The following is an 18,957-nucleotide window of genomic DNA, read 5'->3' as shown; positions in this document are numbered from 1 at the left end:
GTTCTTTATCTCAACCCAGACATTTCCTTTCCATTGATCCCAGGTCTTTAGATAAACTCAACCAACCGTCAACCAGAAAATGTTTAAATCTACCTATAACCTGGAAGCCCCCTACTATGAGTCGTCCTGCCTTTCTGAACCTAACCAATGTACATCTTAAATGTACTTGATTGAAGTCTCATGTCTCCCAAAAATGTATGTATGAAACCAGGCTGTGCCCTAACCACCTCAGGCACATGTTCTCAGGATCTCCTGGGGGCTGTGTCATGGGCCATGGTCACCCATATTTGGCTCAAAATACATCTCTTTAAATATTTTATAGAGTTTGACTCTTTGTCAACAATTTAATCAACTTTCAAAGGCCCTATTTCCAAATATAGTCACATTTTGAGGTTCTTGGAGTTAGGGCTTCATCATACAAGTTTGGAGCCGTGGGTGAGAGGGACACAATTCAGCCCGTGGAAATCTGCACAGAAGTGTTGAGACCATGGCAGGGACAGACATCCACCACAAACCTCGCCGCATCTGGAAGGCAGCACTCTGTACTCCTGGGTCTCTCAGGGCCAACCAGATCCTCCTCATGCCTCCTGAAATGAGATTTCAAAACTGCTTGCCATCCAAGTGCCCTCCTCTCAAGGCAGTCCAGTTTGCGGGTACCTTTATTAAAATGTGGTTCCCAGAGTGAGTTACCAAGAGCTCTGTGTTAGGCTCTGGACATGGTACTTCTGTGGGACAAGAATATTACATAGTCTGATGTGTTCTGATAGGGGCATTTAGATCCTCAAACCCAAGCATATTTTTATTTCTTCTTGCCACTTTTCTCTCAACCGCTTTTCTCTGATGTCATTTATTGTAGAAGCAGCATAACCACAGCAAATAACTGGGTAGCGCGGCCTAGCCAAGTTGACATATAAAATTAACCATTCCACAGGCCAATCCAATAAGTTAAATAATCTAGATAACCGAGTCAAGCGAAGGCCAGGCCTTTTCAGCTTCTTCCCCGTGCCCTTGCTCCTAAGTTGGAGTCGCGGTGTTAGGAGGACTGCAGTTTCTCCTGGCAGAGGGAGAGGAGTAAGACCACCCTGAGGTTCTTCCATTTGCACTGGCACAGCAGCCCTTAAACTATCTCCTGATTTATGCTTCTATGTTTTAATGGGTTTCTCTAAGGAAGAAAGGGAGCTTTACATTTTGTTGGGGTTTTTAATCGCATGACTGATCCTTTGGTTGAGCAATTCAGCTCAATGTTATATTGACTGTTATATAAACTGACCTTTGTTGCTCCATTTATTTTGATGGCCCTCCTATTTTTTTTTCTTTCTGTTTGCATGTATATAATCTCTATAGAAAACTTTAAACTTATTTTTAATGGGATGATATACATGCAAACAGAAAGCAAACATTTTAATCATTCTGGTATTTTAAACAGAACTGTTTTTACGGCTAAGTGCCGTGACTCATGCCTGTAATCCCAGCACTTTGGGAGGCCGAGGCAGGCTGATCACTGGAGGTCAGGAGTTCAACACCAGCCTGATCAACATGGTGAAACCCTGTCTCTACTAAAAATACAAAAATTAGCCGGGTATGATGGCACAGCCCTGTAATCCCAGCTACTTGGGAGGCTGAGGCAGGAGAATCACTTGAACCTGGGAGGTGGAGGTTGCAGTGAGCCGAGATCGCACCATTGCACTCCAGCCTGGGCAACCAAAGCAAAACTCTGTCTTGAAAAAGAAAGAAAGAAAGAAAGAAAGAAAGAAAGAAAGAAAGAAAGAAAGAAAGAAAGAAGGAAGGAAGGAAGGAAGGAAGGAAGGAAGGAAGGAAGGAAGGAAGGAAGGAAGGAAGGAAGGAAGGAAGGAAGGAAGGAAGGAAAGAAAGAAAGAAAGAAAGAAAGAAAGAAAGAAAGAAAGAAAGAACCCTGGTTTTACTACCTCCTGTTTCTAATTTCTAACTAAATAAAATCTAGCTCTCTTGTTGGGAGACTGGTTATAGGGTATCTCTGTGTAAGCTGTCCCTTGATTTCATTTTGACCCCACCGTCCCTGACTTATCTTGAAGCCTAAAAACCCTTTTGAAATCCTGTGTGCATTTTATTTTTCTTATAATATTCTTTCTAGTCACCCTTCAAATGCATTTTAAGTCATTTGCCTTGAGGCTTTCGAAAAAGATAGTGCCCATTCACACTCCAACCAGCCACATATGAAGAGTTCCATCTTTCCACATCCTCATCAACTCTGGATATTTTTGAAAAATTTTGCCAATCTGATGAGTACAAAGTTTATCTCATTTTTGTATTTGTATCACATTATTTGTATTTTCCTGAGTAGTAGGGAGGGAGTTGAACTTTTTCTTAATTTTAGAATTCCTTTGAATTTCTATTTCTATTTCTATCCATTGTTCATTTTCTACAGTTTTCCTATTTTAACTAAAATATTTTATTTTGGAAAAACTTAATATAGAAAATAATAGAAAATCATATAACAAGCACCTTATAACCACAACCTAGAATTAACAAATACAAACATTTTGCTATGTTTGCCTCAGATTTTTAAAAATTAAATATTACAGATAAATTTGAGGTTCCCTCTGTCCATTTACTTCTCTTCTTAGTTCCATTCCTCTCTCTCTCTTTCTCTCTCTCCTCCCGGAAGCAAACACTGACATAAATTTAGTATGTATCCTTTCAGGCCTTGTGTTTAAACTTCTACCACATATATGGAAACTGCAAACTATATGAAGTGTTGTGTGTTTCTAAGTGTATGTAAATCACCGCATACTCATTACTGTTTTGAGACCTAGCCATATGACTACATACAGATCACTGGTTTTCCACCAGAGGTTTTGTCCCCCAGGGACATTCGGTCATGCTTGGAGACATATCCCCCAGTTGTCACAACTAGGGGATAGGAGTGCTACTGGAATCTAGTGGTAGAGGCCAGGGATGCTGGTAAACATCCTACAGTGCACAGGACCACCCCACACCAAAGAATTATCCAGCCTAAAATGTCAACAGTGCTGTCATTGAAAAACCCTGATATAGGATTTATTTATTTATTTATTTATTTATTTATTTATTTATTTATTTTGAGACGGAGTCTCGCCCGGTCGCCCAGGCTGGAGGGCAGTGGCGCAATCTCGGCTCACTGCAAGCTCCGCCTCCCATATTCCCGCCGTTCTCCTGCCTCAGCCTCCTGAGTAGCTGGGACTACAGGCGCCCACCACAACGCCCAGCTAATTTTTTGTATTTTTAGTAGAGACAGGGTTTCACCGGGTTAGCCAGGATGGTCTTGATTTCCTGACCTCGTGATCCGCCCGCCTCAGCCTCCCAAAGTGCTGGGATTACAGGCATGAGCCACCGCGCCCGGCCAATATTAATACTGTTACAGGCATCTCTGAGTGCACATGTGCAAGGTTTTCTCTAGAGGGGCAGAATCATACAGGGTGTAAGAAGGCTCTAGAGGCTACCTGGGTTAAAGTCCCCATTCCACTATTTACTTACTGAATGACCTTTGGGGCAAATTACTTAATCTCTCTTGATCTCCATTGACTTGTCCTCAAAATGGGAATAATAATACTTCCCTATATAAATGAGTTAATACGCAAAATGCTTGGGACTGTGCCTGGCACATGGTAAGCATTCAAGAAATGTTAGCATTTATTTACTGGCAGTAGTATTTTCATCATCATCATTATCATTACACAACCTTGAAATGAAGGTACACCGTTTAAATTCTACTAAATATTTTTAAATTACAGTAATTTATACTCTCACCAGTAGGGTATAGGAGTACCTATTTCTCCATGTCCTTGGCTATATTTGATATTCCAGACTTAAACTTAAGATATAAAATGATATCTTCTTTTATTTTAATTGGCATTTTCTTTTTTCTTTTTCTTTCTTTCTTTCTTTTTTTTTTTTTTTTTTAGAAAAGATCTTGCTCTGTTACCCAAGCTGGAGTGCAGTGGGGGGGCTAAAGTGCAGTGGCCTGATCACGGCTCACTGCGGCCTCGATCTCCCAGGTTCATGCAATCCTCCTGCATCAGCCTTCCAAGAAGCTGGGACTATAGGTGCATGCCAACATGCCCAGCTAACTTTTGTATTTTTTGTAGACACAGGGTTTCACCATGTTGTCCAGGCTGCTCTTGAACTCCTACGCTCAAGAAATCTGCCTGCCTTGGCCTCACAAAGTGCTGGAATTACAGGCATGAGCCAATGAGTTCAGAGTGCATTTTCAAGATTACTGTTTTCAGGTATTTATTGGTTAATTGGTTTTATTGCTCTGCAAATGTCCATTTCATTCTCTGTCCATTTTTTGATTTACTATTTAATGTTGTAAAAACATAATGTAAAAAGTACTAGAAAAGAAAAAAACTTAATGTATTTATACAATTAAAAATTCAAAAAATGTAATATGTCATACAAAGAAAAGCCTCTCTTCCACCCCTGTTCCCTGGCTAGTCAGTCCCTCTCCTTAGAGACAACTGTTGTTAGTTATTAGATTCTTATCCTTCCAGAAAGAACTTATTTGGATGTTCAAGAAAATAAGTATATTTTTCTACCCAAATGGTAGCATAGTACATGCATTTTTCTGCATTATTTGTTTTTTTTTTTCTTCACATAACAATATATCTTGGCCATATTTTCCATTTGTAAATAAGGAACTCCCTGATTCTTTTTTATTTCTATTCCATCATAAAGCTGGGCTATAATTTATTTAAACATTTCCATACTGATGTACATTTAGGTTGTTTTCTAATATTTTGCTAATGCAAACATTACCACAAAGTCCAAAATAAATTTATATGTGTGAGTATATCTGTAGACTAAATTCCCAGAGGTGGAATTTCTGGGATAAAGGGAATGAGCATTTGTAGTTTTGAAACATATCACATTATTTTCCTCCATAGACACTCTACCAATTCATATTGGCCCAGAAATGTGAATCCTGAGGCAGGGGAAGCTTCTGTAGCTGGAATCCTGATGCAGGGAGGTTTATGTAACATTGTGGGGCTGTCTAGTCTGACAACTGAGCTTCTTCTAGCCTTCACTGGCCTCTGATAAGGTGTCTCATCCCATTAGTCTTGGCAGGTCCCCTCCAGATCTGTGCACCCGCTGCTGCATGGCTCTGTGTCTGCTTTCTTGTGTGTGACAGCTGTCTCATGTGCATGAGGCTCTGCATCATTTCCTGTTCTATGGCTAATTTTTATAAACTCTATGCCTCAGAATTGGCTTGGAAGTCCTTTGGAACTAACACAATACCAACTCTCTCAAGACCCTAGCCCTTGCAAACTGGAGGCATTTGGTTTCAGACTACTGAGCCTACTAAGAGTTTAAGATATCCATTCAAGGGCTGGGCACAGTGGCTCACAACTGTAATCCCAGCACTTTGGGAGGCTGAGGCAGGTGGGTCATCTGAGGTCAGGAGTTCAAGACCAGCCTGGCCAACGTGGTGAAACCCTGTCTCTATTAAAAATACAAAAAATTAGCTGGATGTGGTGGCGGGTGCCTGTAATCCCAGCTACTTGGGAGGCTGAGGCAGGAGAATCGCTTGAACCTGGGAGTCAGAGATTGTAGTGAACCGAGAACTCACCATTGCACTCCAGTCTGGGCAATAATAGTGAAACTCTGTCTCAAAAAAAAAAAAAAGGAGAAAGAAAAAAATATATGTATTATATATATATCTCCATTCAGTCCAGTGAATGGATGACCCAGGATAACAATAATAATTCTGAGAGAGTAAAGTACCTTTGAAACACTATAGATTCTCCTTTTTTATGTCTAAATTTCCTTCCTCATGAAGCCATCAGTACCTGTTTGGTGACAGTTGTTTGAAACTCTCCAGTGGTGTTCATATGAGTATTTTCATTCTCTCTGCTGGCTTGCCCAGCTTCATTGAAATACCAATGTTCTTTTAAATATTTGTTTATCATTTTTAAAGATTACTATTTGTTTTCATTAATGCTGAAACAAGAAAGAATAAAGAAGACTTAATGTGGAATAGGAAACCTGGAATTAAGTCTGAGATCTGTCATTTATTAGCTGGATGAGCTGGAACAATTAGTAGTGTCTCTAAACCAGGGGTTATCAATGTGTGAGCCTCCATCAGGAGCATCGACTTCTCCAGAGAATTTGCTTAATATGTCAATCATCAGGCTCCACCAAGGACCTGTTGAAACAGAAAGTCTCTACTGGAGTTCAGCAAATCTGAATTTTAACAAGTTTTCCAAGTGATTCTGAAGAATACTGAGTTCCTTTTTTGAGAAAGGATAAAGATGATTTCTTACAGGTGAGACTTAAACGAGGTAATATAAGCAAAATAAATCTATAAATCAGGGTCATAATGTCAAATGCCTTCAAGGGCCGAGGAGATGTGAGGTAGCAGAGTGGTGGGGAACATAGCCACCCTCTCTAAAGGCATCTACGTTATCATTATTTTCTAAATCATCATGCCGGTCAAACAAAACCTGTCAAAAGTTAAATTCTGCTTCTAGGGGACAGCAGTTTAGAAGTATGAGTAAAACAATTTACAGATGTTAGACTGTTTTAATTTAACCCTAAAACAAACAAACAGAAAGGTCTGGAGGTATAACATTTCTGAAAGTCTTTGGTTTACAGCAGTTGCTATAAGGGGAGCCACATAATTTATAGTCCAAACTGGACATTTCTGAAAGTGAAAGGAGGTGCTATTAATAATTACACCAGGACAAAGTGAAACCCAGGATGGTTCCAGGCAAAGCAGAGTGTATGATCACTCTGGCTATTATTATAAAATCATGCACAAGCCCTGTTTGACCTAAGATTAAGATCAGATAAAAATTAATGGTGTACTTCTTGCTGGGGACAGACGGCTGATAATGGAGAGTGGGGAGGTGAGGGTGGAAGCTATACCAAGGGAAGGGGTAGGGAGGAAGCACCCTTTTCCTTAAGACAAGAGGCAAGGAGGGAAGGTTAGGACATGACTGTACAGAAGGGAATGTATGTGACACTGGTTGATATATTCCTAGTCATAACAAAAGCCATAGGAGAAGGCAAGTCAGGGATCAGAGAAGTGCCAAGAAGGAAGAAGAAGCACATATAGACAGAATTGGCAAAGCAAAGAATGGGCACGGAGACACCAGCGTACTGGAGACATACAGAGAAAAAATCAACAGAGGACAGACTGCTACAGGTGCTGTGGGAAGGCGGAAGATCCCCAGGGGCAAGAGCAAAGTGCAAAAACAAAGAACAACTTTTCAGAAAGGAAGTTCCTTGCCTATCCTACTGAACTAGGGAGGGGTTGGTTGACCCTGTGACTGGAAATTCCCCAAGGTAGGTGATGATAACCTCCACATTTTCACAAAATTCTGTGAGGAGCCAAAGCACCTGAGGTAGAGAATTGCCCTTCCCTTACTTTCCAGATGCTCTACCAAGGCTTGAACTTTGCATACAAGATGCCCAAAGCATTGCAGTGAACTGGCTGTGACCTTTCAGTAGGCATCACCACCCACCCCTCCACTCCCTACTCAGAGTTGACTGGGAAATCCCCCATAAGTGGTGTTTGGTGCCCCGGTCATTCTGATCTTAGTCAACCACCATACATACATACCTTTAGTCCAAAGTTCAGGGCAACTTATTTCACTTTATAAGCAGCCTATTACACATTCAAAGTATCCATTTGTTTTCAAGAGGTAGCAAGGTAGGACTGCCCATCTGTTTTCCTCTCTTTATAATATTTTCTAGATCCTAAATTTTGTGCTTTTCTATCATTTCTTTATTTTTTTCTCCGTCTTCTTTTCCTCTCTCTCTGCTCTTCTAACTAATTGGCAGAATCTCTGACCTCCACTTTCTCTGACTCCCTCCTCCCTTCCTAGAAACAGTATCCACAGTGGACTCCGGGGCTCCTACACAATTGGCACAGCTTCCTACAGTCTTGAAACAGCCCTGTTGTTCTGTCATGGCCAGTGGGCAGTTTGTGAACAAACTGCAAGAGGAAGTGATCTGCCCCATCTGCCTGGACATTCTGCAGAAACCTGTCACCATTGACTGTGGGCACAATTTCTGCCTCAAATGCATCACTCAGATTGGGGAAACATCATGTGGATTTTTCAAATGTCCCCTCTGCAAAACTTCCGTAAGGAAGAATGCAATCAGGTTCAACTCGCTGTTGCGGAATCTGGTGGAGAACATCCAAGCTCTACAAGCTTCTGAGGTGCAGTCCAAAAGGAAAGCGCCTACATGCCCGAGGCACCAGGAGATGTTCCATTATTTCTGCGAGGATGATGGGAAGTTCCTCTGTTTTGTGTGTCGTGAATCCAAGGACCACAAATCCCATAATGTCAGCTTGATCGAAGAAGCTGCCCAGAATTATCAGGTAGGCATTTGAGGTTTCTTCCCTGTTCCCCCATCAGCCCAGGAGTTCAGTGAGGCCCTGGAAACTGCTACCTTCCCACTGAGGGTTTGTACTCCATTGTCCCCACCCCTTGGGCTTGAGTGGGCAGCTCGCAGTCAGGCACAGTGGGTTCAAAGAGCTGAGTCTGGGGAACTGCTGACTCTCTAAATCAAGGTGCAATGGAGAATGGAAAGGATGTGAAAATTTGACTCAGAAGGTTTGGGCTCAAGCCCAGTCTTGTGAGTTTACTCTACAACCTGCAAGGAATCACTTTACCTCTCTGAGCCTCAGGTACCTCACCTTTCAAATGGCAAAAACAAAACATCTCTCTTAAAGTTGTTGGTAGGACAGATGAAGGGAAGTTTGTAGTTCTTTGATAATTCCAAAGCACCATCCATAGTCCTAGTTAGTCATAAATAACTATGTTCTGGTCATTTAGGTCACTTAGGCTCCAGATTTCTCCCTTCCCAGCAACCCCTTTCCCCGCCAGCTTGAGAAAGGCGAGTCCTTAATAATTACACAAGGACTCACCTGGAGAGTGTCACCAGCTCTTCTAAGAGACCAGGAGGATTTTATGAGGCCAGAAATCTCCAGGCACAGCCTGTCCAAACGGCCCTCTTTCCGCAGGGGCAGATTGAAGAGCAGATCCAAGTCTTGCAGCAAAAGGAGAAGGAGACAGTACAAGCGAAGGCACAAGGTGTACACAGGGTCGATGTCTTCACGGTAAGAAAAACTCCATCCCACGATCTCTGGAAGCAGAAACATCTCTGCCAAAGCTCCTGGAATCCCCTATTACACTGACCCCTCAGAAAAAGATCCAGTGATAAAGAAAGGGTGGCGCAGATCGGAACAGAGAGCCAGAGGAACAGACTGGGACAGAGGGCTTGGCATGGCGGGTTGGGCCGTGTCCTCTCCTCTGCGCCTCAGCACCTGACCCGCCAGGCGGCATCATCTCCCGCGTCGGCCTCGCTATTACAGCGGGCTGACTGCTCAGTCTCCACCTGCAGACAAGGTGGGGCACGGAAAACCCGCGCTGGTCTTAGAATCGCAAGTACAGTTTTTTAAGGCCCAGCTGCGCCCTCAACGGATTCTCCAATTAGAAAATGAAGACATTGGCCGGGCGCGGTGGCTCACGCCAGTAATCACAGCACTCTGGGAGGCTGAGGATCGCTTGAGCCCAGGAGTTTGAGACCAGCCTGGGCAACATAGCGAGACTCTCCTCTTAATTAAAAAAAAAAAAAAAAAAAGAAAGAAAGAAAACTAACCGCGCCTGGGACACGCCTGTAGTCCCAGCTACTAGAGAGGCTGGGAGGTGAAAGTATTGTTTGAGCCTGGGAGGACGAGGCTGCAGTGAGCCATGATCGTGCACTGCACTCCAGCCTGAGTGACAGAGTGAGAGCCTGTCTCAAAAAAAAAAAAAAAAAAAAAAAAAAGAGAGAGAGAGAAAGAGAAGGAAAATGAAGACATTGTGACCCCACTTACCTATTTTCCTGTGTGTGTGAAAGGAATAAAATCTATATGAAAGATTATAAACTGAAAAACCTTCTGGAAATGTATTAGACAGTTCCTTGAAGGCAAATGGTAAACCGTAAATTAATAATTTCGCTTAAAGCTGAGCACGTAGTAGGTGCTTTTAAAAGTTTGTTCTCCTCTCCTTTCCCTTCTTCCAAGTCTGCCCTGGCACATTGCTCTGGTTGGGAATTCCATATAAACTTAATAAAATTAATGGTTGAATAAAGTGGGCTAGAAGGACCTTCGAGGCCATCCTCTCATCCTCTGCCCGTCCCTGTTTCTTAGGACCAGGTAGAACATGAGAAGCAAAGGATCCTCACAGAATTTGAACTCCTGCATCAAGTCCTAGAGGAGGAGAAGAATTTCCTGCTGTCACGGATTAACTGGCTGGGTCATCATGGAACGGAAGCAGGGAAACACTATGTTTCCTCCACTGAGCCACAGTTGAACTGTCTCAAGGAGCTCATTGATTCCCTGAAGACCAAGCAGAACATGCCACCCAGGCAGCTGCTGGAGGTGAGTCCTTTGGGGGCAGAATTGCAGAGCGGTAGCAGCCCATCCCTAGTCTCAGGTCAGAGCATGGACCACTGGCAGAATACCTGAGATAGTCCCAACCACCCTACCTCTAGCCCATTGCTGTCCGATAGCAATATGTGAGCTGCATGTATTAGAATGAAAATGTGAGCCACATATGTAATTCATAAATATAATTCTGGCCACATGTGTGATTTAGAAATGTAATTTCAGCCACATATGGAATTACAAATTTTTCTAGTCACATTAAAATGATAAAAGTGAAATTAATTTTAATAAAATATTTTAACTCAATATATCTGAAATATTATCCTTTCAGCCTGTAATGAATATTTTAAAAGTATTAATGAGATATTTCACATTCTGGGTTTTTGGTGGTGGTTTTTTTTTTTTTACACTGAGTCTTTGAAATTGTGTGTATATTTTTCACTTTGGCACATCTCAATTTGGATGCTAAATTGTCGATTGCTAAAGTAAAATATAGTCCTACCAAATCAATAAAGTTGTGTTTAATGGAAAAAGTACTTTACCCTTCTTCTATTTATTTTATTTTATTTTATTTTTTGAGATGGAATCTTGCTCTGTTGCCCAGGCTGGGGTACAGTGGCGCGATTTTAGCTCACTGCAACTTCTGCCTCCTAGGCTCAAGTCCCAAGTAGTTGGGATTACAGGTCCCCACCACCACGCCCTGCTAATTTTTGTATTCTTAGCAGACACGGGGTTTTACCATGTTGACCAGGCTGGTCTCAAACTCCTGACCTCAGGTGATCTGCTCACCTCAGCCTCCCAAAGTGCTGGGATTACAGGCCTGAACCACTGTGCCCAGCCTCTATTTTTAATTTAAATTTGAATTAGTAAAAATCAAATTAAAAACTCAGTTCTTTGTCACACTAGCCACAATTTCCAATGTTCAGTAGCCACATGTGGTTGGTGGCTACCATATTGAACACTGCAGGTCTAGCTTGTGCTTAAAATAAGCTGAGATGATCCCTTCTCAAGTCATCTATTCTCCCACAGGTTCAAAAACCTATTTATTTATTTTAAGAAAGATCATGCAAAGCCATTCTAGCCTTTCTCCTGTCCTGGCTAGCAGGGCTCCCCTGTTCAGTCTCAGAGCCAAATTCATCTTCTAAATCTCACTCTTCTCTTCTTCACTCAGTTCTTCTTGAGGTCAAAACACTTTTCTGCTTACTGGCAGAGCAGTGCTTCTTGGAGAAGCCCTCCGTGGTGGGGAGAGGGGAGGAGGATGGGGTAAGAGAGACTTGGAGGGGTTCTTACTCCTCCTGCTCTGCCCCACACCCAGCAGGCTCTGCACCTCCTCCTTGGCTCCTGGGAATTAGCCAAGTGCTGAGGCTGTGCTGTTTCTCTTTCTCTTCTAGGATATCAAAGTCATCTTGTGCAAGTATGATGGGCCACCCCAAATGTATTTTGCCTACTGATTCATCCACATACAATTCTCAACATATATCCAAATGCAGTCAACATTCCTCTCTCAGAAATACCCACCCACCTCTAACTTTGCATTCACACATTTAGGCTGCAGCCGGGGAAGGCCTATGCCAACCATATTAGCACGTGGTTGGTTGTTAAAGAAACCAACTGCTTTCTCAGGCTTCCTCCTTCTTCAGCACAGATTCTACTATTTCCTGAATGCCCCCTTGCTCAACTGAATAGCTCCTGGGTCCCTACTCTGTCTCCCTGAACCTGTTTTTTCTCTCCTCTCTGTCTCCATCTCCCATCTTCATTTCCATATGTCCCTATGCCCTACCTCACTCCTGCCCCATATCCCTAGCCCTGGCTTTCTGACTCCCAGCTCACTATCCCTTAACCCCCAGGTCTTTTTTTTTTTTTTTGAGATGGAGCTGTGCTCTTGTTGCTCAGGCTGGAGTGCAGTGGCGCAATCTCAGCTCACTGCAACCTTTGTCTCCCAGGTTCAAGTGATTCTCCTGCCTCAGCCTCCCAAGTAGCTGAGACTACAGGTGCTTGCCACCAAGCCTGGCTAATTTTCGTATTTTTAGTAGAGACCGGGTTTTACCATGTTGGCCAGGCTAGTCTCGAACTCCTGACCTCAGGTGATCCACCTGCCTCAGCCTCCCAAAGTGCTGGGATTACAGGCGTGAGCCACCGCTCTCAGTTGTACCCCCAAGTCTTCATCCCCTCATTTCTCAACCCCATGTCTCAGATCCTCCTTCTCCCACACCTCATCCCCTGATCTCACCAACCAGCTCAACCACATCTTCCTAGGAGTGAAGAGTTTCAGTTTCTCAACCCAACCCCTGTTCCTCTGGAACTGGAGAAAAAACTCAGTGAAGCAAAATCAAGACATGACTCCATCACAGGGAGCCTGAAAAAATTCAAAGGTAAGGAAGAGGCTGTATTTTCTCTATTCACCTACTTCTAGGAGATTCTCTTCCTGCTCACTCCACTGAAATGGAACTGTGACTCATACATGCCAACAATCCCTGGGCCCTTCTAATGCCAGGCTCCTGGCTGAGTACTTTCCATGCATCCGTATGCCTCCTCCCAGGCATTTCTTACATTCTGTCTTCGTGATATGTTATTTATCTGCCTCCCTGACTCCTGCAAGAGCCATAGAGGGCCTGGACCTATTCCCCACGTGGACACCTGGCCTAGAGCAGTGGCTGTTGGGAAGTTGGTGCTGAGTTGTCTGGTGGACCAGAGATGGCCTCTGGCAGGGACTGTCATCTCTGGCTTCTCCTTCTTTGGGGCACACTGGTGTCTCCTGCTGCCTATAGAAGAAGAGAAAATAAATTCAAAATCAGTGACATTCTGGGGAGAAACATCTTCCAGCCTTACAGGGAAACAGAAATCAGCAGAACAGTAGTGGATAACTTGGGTTTTAGATGTTCGTCCAGATATTTTTCATAAACCTGTCTGTGTTTGCAACTAGGAAGAACGGTTGGTATTTGTAAGGACTCCCCTTACTGTGAAGACTGTGTTGGTCTAAGGTGGGCATAAAGACAGCTAGATGGAATCTTCTGAAATTATCATCTGGAGTTCCACACCCACCTCCCCCACCCCTACTCCCAGCCCCTCATACACAAACACTTCCCCTTGGGACTACGGAAAAGGAGGACCAGGGCAATGCCCCAAGATCTCCACCCATTCAGCCAGGAATCTCCACTCGGCAGACATAAACAGGAAAGCATGTTTTGGTTTGTTCTTAATTTTGTTGTTTGAGCTTTTCTTTTGTCCAGTAATTGCTTTGCTTTGTCCAGCTCGTCCCATCCCACTGGGCATGATCTCAGCCGATCCAGCAACTTTATTTATTTATTTGTTTATTTATTTATTTATTTTTGATGGAGTTTTGCTCTTATTGCCCAGGATAGAGTGCAGTGACGCAATCTCGGCTCACTGCAACCTCCGCCTTCTGGTTTCAAGCGATTCTCCTGCCTCAGCTTCCCAAGTCACTGGGGTTACAGGCGCACACCACCATGCCCAGCTAGTTTTTTTGTATTTTTAGTAGAGACGGGGTTTCACCATGTTGGTCAGGCTGGTCTCAAACTGCTGACCTTGTGAGCCACCTGCCTCATGCTCCCAAAGTGCTGGGATTACAGGCGTGAGCCACCATGCCTGGCCCTATCCAGCACCTTTATAGGCTCTTCAGGTCAGGAATAGTTTGGTTCTAGTTTGGAATTTCAATAAAGGAGCCCAGCCCTTTCCACTTCATCAGGTTTGGAGTGAGGAAGACCAGTGTGGTCTGCTCTGTATCCCCCTATTCTCTCCCTCTTTCACATACACAAACACACACACACAGTCCCCCAACTCCCATTTGGCCTTATTTCCTTCTTCTTTTTCTCTGTTTTATTTTTATTTTATTTTTACCCCAAAGAAGAAGGCACAATGGCCACCTGGCCCTATTAAAGCCCAGGAAATACAGGAGGTGGTAGGGAGTCTACTTATACCACAGGTCCAATCTCCACAATTCTTATTATGAGGGTTGGTTCTCCCTGCTCGGGGTGACTGGATCTGGAACCCGTACATGGAGAAGGGTGTGGCTGGGCCCTGAAGTGGCTAAAGGCCCTTGTAGGTGAAGTGCTCCCAGGCAGTGTTTCCTATGCTACAGGTTTGCAGACCCCTCCTAAGAGGGCCCCCGAGTCTCTCCTGAGCAGTCCCCATGACTGGGCTGGTGGCTCTCAGGGAAGCTGCCCACGCTTGTCCCACTACCTAGCCCCAGGCTGTCTTGTGCTATCTTGGGGCTGCAGGACACTGGGGGAAGGGTGCTGGGGCCAGAAGTAGCTCCCTATCTAGGGGCTCCACTCTACAGCTCTTCACTCAGTCCAGCACCCCTACAGGAAATCTAGGCCAGGAATGGGCCATTGTCCCCAACTTCTGGGCTCATCCTCTACCTGCAAAAGGAGTCTCTTATGCCCTGCCCCTATTTCCAGCAGGGGTGAACTGGGAGATGAAGGCACTCAGCCTCCCCTTGCAGGAGCTCTGTCTTCATTCTCCCTCTCAAGCCCTCTTTCATGTGGAAGAGGGCAGGACTGCCATCCAGGCTTTAGGAGAGTGGGGCCCCCCTCTTACCCCACCTGGCTCCTGGGTGGCTAGACCCACAGTAGGCCTTCTGAAGCTAAAGGGTGAAGCCTCAAGGCACTCTTTGTCCTGAGCACCTACCTTTGTCAGGTAGTGAGAAAGGGACTAGCTCTGCACTGTCCAATTTAGTAGCTGCTAGCCACATGTGCCGACAGGCACTTGAAATGTAGCTAGTCCAAATTCAAACATGCTATATGTGAAGAATCATTAATTTCACAAGATTAAGTGTAAAAAGAGACTGTAAAAGATAGCAATAATTTTTATAATACATGTTGAAATAACATTATTTTGAGAATATTGAGTTAAATAAAATATATAATTAAAGTTAATTTTACTAGTTTCTTTCTACTTTTTAAATGTGACTACTAGAAAATTTAAAAATCTATAAGTGGTTCACATTTGTGACTCAGATTCCATTCATACTGGACAGTGCTGGGCTAGGCAGCCACCACAGGAAAGCAGAAAGGGCATCTCTCAAGGGTTTCATACCTTCCTGGTCCAATAAGATTATGAGAGACAAATGCAGCTTCTACTTCTCCCAGGCATTTCAAATTAGTGCCTTGCTGTGTGATACTGAGTTCTTTGCTCAACCCCTCTGGACTCTCACCATTTCATCTCATTCTTTATTCCCCAGACCACCTCCAGGCTGATAGGAAAAAAGATGAAAACAGATTCTTCAAAAGCATGAATAAAAATGACATGAAGAGCTGTAAGTGAGAAATGATGGTTGGTTGCTCCTGCCATTTGGGGAAAGTGAGACAAGGGGGAGAATTGTGTCTCTATGATTAGATGAAGGCCAGATATAAGTGAATGCCCATTCCTCAGCCAATTGAGAGAACATGCATATGGTTGTTTTATTATTTTAAACCTAGGTAACTCACAAAACAGTCACTAATCCCAAACTTTGAAGTATTCAGAAGTAATAGAAAATTACAAATGTATTTCTTCACTCCTAGAGACAGGGAGGAAAAAGTGGGACAAGAAGGAGGCAGCTCCACCTCTGTGGTATTTGCTGCCCCTACAGGGCACCAGGTTTTGGGGCAAACTCCTCTGGGTGTGAGGTCAGGACAGCTCAAGGGATGGAGACCCACTGTAATAACAGCCTGTGCTAAAGTCATTAGATATGGTTCTGCCACCTAAGATAATAACAGTAGAAGTATCGTTTCTTAAAGGACCACTATGTGCACATCTCATATTTCAAAACCCCACAACTATCCTCCAAGATAGGTGTTATTATCTGCAACTTACAGTGAGGTCCATGTAGCTTCCGGGAGGGGAGGTAAGTTACCCAGGTCATATGATTATTAAGTGAAAGAGAGATAATTAGAACTCCTTTCTCCAAAGCCAGAAACTACAGAATGCATTCCAAAGCCAGAGAGCAGGATTTAGGGATCCTATTCCACCAGCATTTCTCCACAAAAGGAGCTACCGGTGTTTAAAAAGGCTGTCTTTGTTATGCTCCATGACTTTTGCCCTGTTAAATGCTTAGTATCCCAGGCCCCAGAAAGCCCTACAAGCCAGTAGAGAACCACACTCTTGTTGTCACTGAGACAACCTGAAAAGTTTCCACACTTCCCCCTGGGTGGGGAATGGGCCCCACTGAGAACCATTGACTGTTCTGATTGATGATGGCAGGGTGCTTGTTTTTGTTTTTAATTTGCAGCTTCTGGTTATCAAGACCTAATTGGTTTTCTCTCCCCAATTTTTAGGGGACTTGTTGCAGAAAAATAATCATAAAATGAACAAAACCTCAGAGCCCAGGTCATCTTCTCCAGGTAAGAGTCCTGTCTCTGAATACTAAGGGACCTCTAAGTCTACAGGTGGTCAAAATGCTGTATCCACCCAATTCCACCAAATGGAATAAATGAATGAATTCATTTATTCCATTTCCTCAGTTCCTCCCCAAATTACACCTCTGCCAGGAAACAGTGGGCGCTCCAACTTGTTCAGGTGTACTTTCTTGAGTTTCATCCCTCCTGCTGTATGTAGAGCTCATACAGCTCCTGCTGTATGTAGAGCTCAGCTGTGCTGTCTGGCAACGGAGAACTGCTGCTGAGGTGCTCCCACTGACCTCTTTTCTCCTTTCCTTCTACCGCAAAGGCGGCAGAACAACTACATCGGGGCGACCAAATCACCACTCCTCAGCCCCATCCCACTCCCTGTTTCAGGCCTCCTCTGCTGGGAAAGTCACTTTTCCAGTATGTCTCCTGGCCTCTTATGCTGAGATTTCTGGTCAAGGAGCTAGCTCTCAGGACACGAAGACATTTGGCGCTGCGCTGTCCAAGGAGCTCCATGCGGCACCGAGTGAGTGGCTGACAGCGATCCGGGCTTGGTTTTATGAGGTTCCTTCAAGCCAAGCCAGCTCAGAGAACACGGGGAGCGGTGGTGCTACACGGACTTCGGAGCATAGAGTGGCGCTGAGTGAGTGGCTGAGAGCGATCACGGTTCTTGACTTAGTGGAATTGGGTCAAAGGAGTGGAGAATGGGAGGGCTCGGGCTACTGAGAGTGGAGATGGGGGCGGGGGTGGTGGTGAAGAGGGTTGGAGAAGGAATGGACGAGTTCTTGAGCAAAAGGAGGGGAAAAGACAATCTCGTCATCCGCTCCACGCTTGACTTCTTATCACTTTGGCTGTGGTGCCGCCTAGTGGAAAAAGGAAGTCCCTGCAGCAGTCCCCGCACTCTTTAAGCAGCTGTTTACCGTGGGCACCCGTTCAGCCAGGAGTGAAGTACAGAGATGAGCAACGCCAGCCTGGGTCACAGTCCGTCAAACCCCATGAGCCCGACCACTGTCGCTCTTCCTTACATTCCCACGTCCCCCTTCTCTCCCAGCCCCTCATATCAGCAAGGGAAATTAATTAATGAGATTTGATAAATCAGTAGATAGAATGAGGTCCCCATTCTGAAATATTTAGCAGACTGGAACCACCACGCAAGCCTCTGCAGGGGGTGGATGGAGACACTTCTAACTTTAATAAACTGTGACTGAACGTGGAATCCTAGTAAAAGTGTGTGTATGTGGCGGGGGATGAATATTCCTCCTTTTGTATTCCAACGCTTCACTCATCCCTGTGTTTGAGGAACTCCACTTTAGAAAATTACTGGCCCTCAGAAAGTCTGAGCCTCGACACCTCTTATACTAGACTCAATTCTTGTCTTAGACATGGGAATTAGGGGCCGCGGGAAATGGACAAGGAAGAGATGGTCTCATCTTCGGGTGTTGAAATGATCTCACCACCACCACCAATGAGGAACTTCTCTCTGCGCCCACAGAACAACACATTGTGAAACTTAGGGATTAACTTTGAGGAGGAGGAGGCGGGGCCGGGCCTAAGACTTCTCTGGGGACCTCAAAGGCTGTGACTGGGAAGAGAAAGCCTCTCTGGCTACATCGAGCGGGGCGGGGGGTGAGACGGGGGTATCAGAGGAAGGTAGGGGGTTTGGACAACTTGACCCGGGGTTGGCCACCTCTTTCTCCTCATCTTCACACAGCCCCTGTGACACTGGACGCAGCCTCGGCCCACCCGGATCTCATCCTTTCCCAGGATGAGATAGTGATGCCGGACCTCGCATCCCAGGGCGGTTCGCAGAAGCCGGGCGACCTCCGACGCTTCTACCGGTTCCGCTGAGTGCTGGGTTCGCTGGGCCTTTGTTCTGGCCGCGGCGCCTGGGAGGCGGAGCTCCAAGGGCCCGGGGGCGGGGCCTGCGTGCTGGGCGTGGCCTTGGAGCTGGTTCCTAGGCGGGGCTTCCTGGAGGTGGAGCCCTTGACCGGCTTCGGGGAGCTGCACAGCACCGGCTCCCAGTGCCAGGCGCTCACCGAGAGCGGTTTCCGGGAGGATCTCCCGGTCTGTCCGAACAAAGTGGGCGTCCGCGTAGATTACTAGGGCGGAGAGGTAGTCTTCTACGACGCCACCTCGAGCACCCACATCTACACTTTCCATGCCTCCTTTCTGGGGCAGATCTCCTTTTTCCAGCATCTGTTTTCCGGCACCCGG

At 44.9% G+C, this 18,957-nt stretch overlaps 1 protein-coding gene and 2 long non-coding RNA genes across 5 annotated transcripts; 1 reads left to right on the top strand and 2 right to left on the bottom strand.

Annotated features, from left to right (window-relative positions):
* Positions 1–126: 126 nt before the first annotated feature.
* Positions 127–10,174, bottom strand: LOC129060192 (uncharacterized). Its single transcript, XR_008526717.1, has 3 exons — positions 8,894–10,174; positions 5,805–5,955; positions 127–587 (listed from the first exon to the last, which is right to left on the bottom strand). It is a non-coding gene; the product is annotated as an uncharacterized LOC129060192 (long non-coding RNA).
* On the top strand, positions 7,122–17,959 carry TRIM31 (tripartite motif containing 31). Of its 3 annotated transcripts, none has more exons than XM_054558615.2 (9): positions 7,122–8,344; positions 8,990–9,085; positions 10,160–10,390; positions 11,788–11,810; positions 12,653–12,768; positions 15,600–15,674; positions 16,675–16,740; positions 17,204–17,386; positions 17,611–17,959. In XM_054558615.2, exons 1-9 carry the CDS (start codon positions 7,928–7,930, stop codon positions 17,649–17,651), a joined length of 1,248 nt encoding a protein of 415 aa, XP_054414590.1. In that variant the 5' UTR covers positions 7,122–7,927; the 3' UTR covers positions 17,652–17,959. The 3 variants fall into 3 exon arrangements, with proteins under 3 accessions (XP_054414590.1, XP_054414592.1, XP_063581496.1); XM_054558617.2 differs by having other exon boundaries at positions 17,066–17,386; XM_063725426.1 differs by lacking the exon at positions 17,611–17,959 and having other exon boundaries at positions 17,134–17,386.
* On the bottom strand, positions 12,762–18,668 carry LOC112133795 (uncharacterized). The gene is made up of 3 exons (XR_002915405.2): positions 18,431–18,668; positions 15,455–15,611; positions 12,762–13,158 (listed from the first exon to the last, which is right to left on the bottom strand). It is a non-coding gene; the product is annotated as an uncharacterized LOC112133795 (long non-coding RNA).
* Positions 18,669–18,957: the final 289 nt, after the last annotated feature.

This window comes from Pongo abelii, chromosome 5, assembly GCF_028885655.2.
Source record: "Pongo abelii isolate AG06213 chromosome 5, NHGRI_mPonAbe1-v2.0_pri, whole genome shotgun sequence".
Classification (NCBI taxonomy): domain Eukaryota; kingdom Metazoa; phylum Chordata; class Mammalia; order Primates; family Hominidae; genus Pongo; species Pongo abelii.
Note: the sequence above shows the minus strand (reverse complement) of the source record. Positions and strands in the feature narration are given on the sequence as shown.

Bases quoted from the DNA above. Each gene is read 5' to 3' on its own strand.
- TRIM31 (XM_054558617.2), top strand. From the start codon at position 7,928: ATGGCCAGTGGGCAGTTTGTGAACAAACTGCAAGAGGAAGTGATCTGC. The intron at 12,769-15,599 runs GTAAGGAAGAGG...TTTATTCCCCAG, and splicing joins GAGCCTGAAAAAATTCAAAG to ACCACCTCCAGGCTGATAGG. The intron at 16,741-17,065 runs GTAAGAGTCCTG...TCTACCGCAAAG, and splicing joins GCCCAGGTCATCTTCTCCAG to GCGGCAGAACAACTACATCG.